Source organism: Pseudozyma flocculosa (assembly GCF_000417875.1).
Source record: "Pseudozyma flocculosa PF-1 unplaced genomic scaffold scaffold00020, whole genome shotgun sequence".
NCBI classification, from domain to species: domain Eukaryota; kingdom Fungi; phylum Basidiomycota; class Ustilaginomycetes; order Ustilaginales; family Ustilaginaceae; genus Pseudozyma; species Pseudozyma flocculosa.
In genome coordinates, this window is record NW_006920888.1 from 584,856 (window position 1) to 590,742 (window position 5,887).

Here is a 5,887-nt window from a genome sequence, read left to right on the forward strand (position 1 = left end):
CGTGGAATACAACCGCGCCTGGGCCCCATTTCAAAGTCGGGAATACCAATTTTCTATTCGATTCCGCCCATTTCAAATTTGTAGTGCCCCAGTGTAATCCGGTCTACACGTGATCAGGTCCAGGGTCCCCGCCAAAATTTTGAGATCACGTGACGGACCCCACTTTGAAAAAGCTGGCTAGCGGATTCCCCTGCCAAAAACGGGCGGTTTTGGAAAATCGGCGCTCCAAAAAGTGGGCCTGCACGTGATCTCCCGCCAATACAAATCCGGCTGAAATGCCAATACAAAGTCAGGTTGAATTGGCAATACAGACCGATTCAAAATGCTAATACAAGCCCCAGCTCAAATGCGAATACAACGGCGCACTTCAAACTGGCCCCTTCTTGGCCCAGGCAGGCAAGCGGGCAGGCAGGCAGGCAGGCAGGCGCCGGGCCAGGCCAGGCCAGACCAGACCGGGCCAGGCCAGACCAGGCCAGGCCCGAGGGGGCCAACCACGTCGACCTCGGCCGCTCCCCCACCCGCCGACTCTCCTACCTACCGCTGCAGGTCGTCCGACTGGCTAGCTAGCTAGAGAGAAGAGGAGCACACGACGAACGGCTACGGCCGCGTCAGTCGATCGAGCGGGTGGCAGCGTTCAGCAGCGAGGACGATGCGAGGGCAAACGAGGGGCGGACGACGGAGCCAGCTGCCACAACATGGCGTCCGCCTGGGTTGGGGGGCAAATGTGATTCGATCTCGTCTCGTCTCGTCTCGTCTCGTCTCGTCTCGTCTCGTCTCGTCTCGTCTCGTCTCGTCTCGTCTCGTCTCGTCTCGTCTCGTCTCGTCTCGTCTCGTCTCGTCTCGTCTCGTCTCGTCTCGTCTCGTCTCGTCTCGTCTCGTCTCGTCTCGTCTGTCTAGCGCTGCGGGTCCTCGAGCTGCGGATGTCGTCGCCATCGACCCAGACAAAGCCGACGCTCGACTCGACGGCGATTGCCGCCGCTTCACTCTTCTGCCACTTTTTGCGCTGCAGAGCCGAGTTGCGGCGGGGCGAGGAGGGAAGGGAGGGAAGCATTCAACCGCGGGTCAGCCATCGATCGCCGATCGCAGTCCTAGCCCACACACACAGATGCGCCCGCCCCGCGTCCGGCCGCCGAGGAGGAAGGGGAGAGGGGACGGCACTCACCGAGCGTGATCTTGTCGCCGAGGCTGAGGGCGATGCCCTGCGTCTTGCTGCGGATGCGCACGTGGCCGCGGATGCTGCCGTCGTCGAGCTGCTCGATCGAGAGGTTGGCCAGCGCGTCCTCGCCAAACAGGGAGCGCGCGTACATGTTGGCGCTGAGGAAGCCGCAGTCGCCCGCCAGCGACGCATCGGGCGTCAGGCACGACATGTTGGTCGACTTCATGATGTGCGCCAGGTACGTCTTGAGCGAGCTGTGCAGGGAGGCGGACGCCGAGAGGCAGGGCGGAAGGGGGGGGCCGCCCAGGGGTGAGCGGCAGGCGTCGAGAGAGGGCAAGCAGAGGGACAGGCATGGTCAGCGGCCAGTGGGGAGGCTTGCGAGCGCGATGGATCGCCGCCCGTCGCAGCGAGGAAAAGGACTCACCGGATGTTTGTGCTGACGTTGACCTTGTTCTCCCACTCAAACTCGGTCCACATGCTGCGGAACTGGGCCTCGTTGCAGTAGGCGGGCGAGATGTAGTCCATGATGTCGATGTGGATGTCGTTGAGGACGACGCACTTGCTGTCGCCGGCGCTGGCGGTGCCCGTGCCCGCCGCGCCCTCGTAGATGACGTTGCCGAAAATGACGCCCGTCTCGGTGCTGGAGACCTTGATGGTGGCCTTGATCGACTGGTAGCTGTAGGGGGCCAGCGTGTGCGTCGTGGGCCGCTCGACGAGCTTGAGGTCGCCGAGCGTGGCAAACTCGATCGACAGGTTCTGCAGCGTCTCGCCCGTCTGGTTGACGACGAGGACGTCGAGCAGGATGTCAAACTGGTGCACGTTGACGTAGGCCTCGGCGTAGACCGGGTCCGAGAAGCCCGTCAGCTGGACGACGCGCTGCAGCTTGCTGATAAAGTCGTCGCGCGCCGCCTCGGTGGCGCCCGTGGCCTGCGTCAGGTCGCGCTCAAACTCGTCGGCGGCCGCCGCCGCACCGCCGTCGCCGCCGGCGCCGGCAAACTGGCGGAAGCCGAGCAGGTCGTCGGGCTGCACCTGGACCACGTGCGTCTCGCGCGCCCGCTTCTCGTCGGCCTTTTTCTGGGCGTGCTCGACCATCTTGGCGTAGGCCTGCTTGGTGTCGCGCAGGAAGACGTCGGCCGCCTCGCGCCGCAGCTCGTCGGCCTCGGCGCCGGCCTCGGCGAGCGTCTGGACGCAGCTCATGATGCGCTCCTGCGAGTCCTCGTCGATGGGCGCGGCGGCAAACTGCGAGCCGCCGACGCGGACGATCGACGTCATGATGAGCATCGCCTCGGCGCGCAGCGCGTTGCAGCGCGACGCCGCGTCGGCCTCGGCGCCGGCCTGCGGCGACGTGAGCTCGGCGTAGCGGAGGACGAGCTTGACGAGCGTCGAGGCGAGCACGGTGCCCGTGTAAAAGTCGCCCAGCAGCAGCAGGCTGCGCAGCGGCGGCTTCGACGCGCTCTTGACCGCCTCGAGCCGCGCCTCGGACGTCGACGACGCCGAAAAGGCCGTCTCGGTGGCGTAGGTGCCGTCGGCGCGCACCCGCGTCGCCGCCGCCGCCGCCTTTGCCGTCGCCGTGGACGCCGCGTCCTGCAGTGCTGCTGCTGCTGCTGCTGCTGCTGCTGCTGCTGCGCCGCCGCCGCTGCCATCGCCCTCGGCGCCGGCCGAATGCTCGGCCAGCAACCGCTCCTCGGCGGCGAGGATGGGCACCTCGCCGACGACGTTGCGGATCTGTCGCATGGCCTCGTCGATGTCGTCGACGCTGGCGCAGTACTCGCCGACGATCCAGAGCGCGCCGCGGAAGACCTTGCCGCTCTTGATGTCGCCAAACGTGCGCAGCAGCTTGTCGAGGATGCTGGAGCGGAGGTCGGGGAACTTTTCCACCACCTCGCGCACAAAGGCGATGACGTCGACGGCGCTCGGGTTGCTCGAGTCGCCGAGGAACTCCATGAGGACGTGGACGACGTTGCTGGCCACCTCGGAAAACTTGATGGCGCACGCGTGGATGCTCTGGATGAGGAGCTGGCGGTACTCGTGGCCCTTGTCCTGCGCCTGGTGGGCGGCCGACGCGGCGTCGACAGTCTTGGTGAGCTCCTTTTTGAGCAGCAGCACCACCTCCTCGATGTTGCGGCTCGACACCATCTCGAGGGCGATGCGGAGCGCCTTGCGGCGCACGTCAATGTCCGGGCTCGAGAGGACGCGGAGGAGGTCCATGACGAGCGGGTCGATGACGTGCTCGTGGCGGGCGCGCAGCGCGTCGAGGCGGTCGAGGACGATGAGCTTGACGTTGTTGTCGCTCTCGCGGACGATGAGGTCGATGAGCGCCGACGCCGTCGCCTTGACGGCCGCCGCGTTCTGGGTGAGGGCGGTGAGGGTGACGGCGGCCTCGTACTTGACCGAGTGGCTGGCGGCGCCGAGCAGCTCCGAGACGGCGCGGAGGTAGCGCGAGCGGTGCGGGCTGTCGGCGCGGCAGTCCTTGCGGATGAGCTCGATGATGGCCAGCTGCATCAGCTCGTCCTGGGCCGTCACCTGGTCGCCGAGGCCGAGGAAGTAGTCGACGGCGCGCTCGCGGGCGACGTTGCACAGCAGCACGAAGGCGTTGCGCCGGCAGGTGGCGTCGTTTTCGGCGGCGAGAAACGTCTCGATGAGCTCGGGCGCGTCGACGATGAGCGCCTCATTCTGCTGGTAGATGGTGTAGACGCAGAAGACGGCGTTCTTGCGGACGTAGCTGTGGCGGTGCTCGAGGCACTGGCGGATGGTGGGGATCAGCGGCTCGAGCAGCTCGGGCTCCTTGACCTTTTGGAGCGAGCGGAGCGTCGAGCCGCGGATGTACTCGTTGGGGTGCTGGAGGTCGTTGCGGATGGCGTTGCAGACGAGGATCATCTCCTGCTTGAGGTTGCCCTTTTCGTCGAGCTTGGGGCACACCTCCCAGTAGAAGTGGAGCATCTTTTTGAGCTGCTTGTTGCGGCTCGGCATGACGTACTGGATGATGGGCATGAGGAGGTTGGGCTGCGGGCTGCCGTTGACGGTCGACACGATGATGCGGCGCAGCGTCTCGAGCTTGACCTCGTCGGAGCCCTTTTGCAGGTTGAGGCGCAGGTCCTGGGTCGAGAGCTCGATGCCATCGCTGCCAATGTCGGGCGCGATGACCGCGTAGGCGATGGCCTCGGACGACGACGACATGGTTGCGGTGGTGGAAGTGCGGCGGTGGTGGTGGTGCGGCGGTGGTGGTGGGGCGATGGTGGTGGAGCAGCTCAGCGCTGGGGCAGCGGCGAGGCCTTGGGATGCGGTTGGTAGGTGGGCCGCACGGGTGTACGGCAGCTGCGCCTGCGATCTGGCCTGGCTCCTGGTGCGATGATACGTCTATGAGGGCCGAGAGGAGGGAGTCGAGGGCAGACGAGGGCCGGCTGTCGGTGCTGCTGCGGCGGTGGCAGTAGTCGTCCCGTCGCTGCTCGGATCTGAGCTGGCGCTTCGTGCGGTGCGGCCGAGTCTGTGCTGGCGGCGGCACGAAGGAGGGCCGTGTCGTCCTTCCAAGGGAGGGGGCGTGTCTGGGCCTGGGGAAGAGAGAGAGAGTAGTGGGGCCAGGATTCGTCGTGAGCGAGCAACAAGCAAGGGTATGGGCGCGTCGAGTGAAGGTGCAGAGGAGAGCGAAGGACCGAGACCGAAGCCGGGGCCAAGACGAGCTGCGCCGGGTGGAGCGAGCGAGCGAGGGCGGGCGCGGCGTCCAGATGCGAAGAGGCCCTCGCTGGCCTGCCGCCAACACACGTTCAGCCTGCGCTGCGCTGGCCGGTGCGCAACCACCACCGACCCGGCTCCGCTGGCCAACCTCGACGGACGGGACTCGCTCGCGGGAAAATCAAGAATCGGGGCCAGATGGATCGGGCCAGGCCTGGCAGGGACGCGTCTCAATTTCTCGTGCGAAAAGTCTATGTCGCCCTCGATGCCACCGCCGCCGCTTCCACCACCATGACCGCTCTCGAGGCCTGCCCACCGCTCCATCATCCCTCATAGACGACCAGTCGGCCGTCCTGCTTCTTCGCCGCCCCCTCGCCGCCGCCACCACCGCTGCGGATCCACCGCTCTGCCAGCTTGCGACCGGCGTCGGTGGGCTGGCTGAAGGCCACGGTGCCCGCGCGGCCGCCGTACATCTGCTCGAGGCGCGCCAGGTTGAGGCCGTAGACGCTGTGGTCGGCCGCCGCATCCAGCAGCCGGCTGGCCAGCCCGCTGCGGCGGAAGCGGGCGATGACGTGGATCCGGTGCACCCCGATCGGCGGCGTCGCCGAGGCCGAGAGCGGCTCAGAGACAAAGATGGCCTCACCGCCGTCGTGCAGCACCTGGTAGGTGGCCCGCGGCGCCGCGACCCCGGCCCGGTTCTCCTTGTCGTTGTCGTTGTCGTTGTCGTTGTCTTGGTCGACGTCGCCGCCCGCGCCACCGCCGACCACCCGGCGTGCGGTGCCGAGGGCGACGCGGCCCACGAGGGCGGCACCGACGCCCCGCCCCGCCTTGACGGCGACAAACAGCTTGCACGCCTTGAGCGTCGAGTCCGGCAGCGTCGATGCGCCCAGCGCCTCGTCGACCGAGGCCATCAGCTCGGTCAGCTTGCGCGTCGCCACCGCCTCCTTGACCTGGCCCAGCTTCGAGCACAGGATCCGCACCTCGTCGCCCGGCGTCCGCTCCTGTAGCCTCGGCCCTGGGCGCTCGCGCTGCCGCNCGGGACGCAGCACCGACGGCTTGGTC

General features: G+C 67.1%; 2 protein-coding genes across 2 annotated transcripts in view; both read right to left on the reverse strand.

The window, feature by feature from the left end:
• Nucleotides 1-980: 980 nt before the first annotated feature.
• On the reverse strand, nucleotides 981-4,333 carry PFL1_05624 (uncharacterized protein; the record flags this gene model as incomplete). The annotated part of the gene is made up of 3 exons (XM_007883158.1): nucleotides 981-1,003; nucleotides 1,163-1,410; nucleotides 1,581-4,333. The coding sequence occupies 3 exons, from the start codon at nucleotides 4,331-4,333 to the stop codon at nucleotides 981-983; spliced, it is 3,024 nt and encodes a 1,007-aa protein (XP_007881349.1).
• An 815-nt stretch (nucleotides 4,334-5,148) lies between these two features.
• The window catches only part of PFL1_06902 (uncharacterized protein), a gene marked incomplete at both ends in the record, with an annotated part of 6,764 nt that continues 6,025 nt past the window's right edge, over nucleotides 5,149-5,887 (reverse strand). The window contains one exon of the mRNA XM_007883167.1: nucleotides 5,149-5,853. Within this exon, the coding sequence (XP_007881358.1) occupies nucleotides 5,149-5,853 (705 nt within the window). The remainder of the gene's footprint in view (nucleotides 5,854-5,887) is intronic.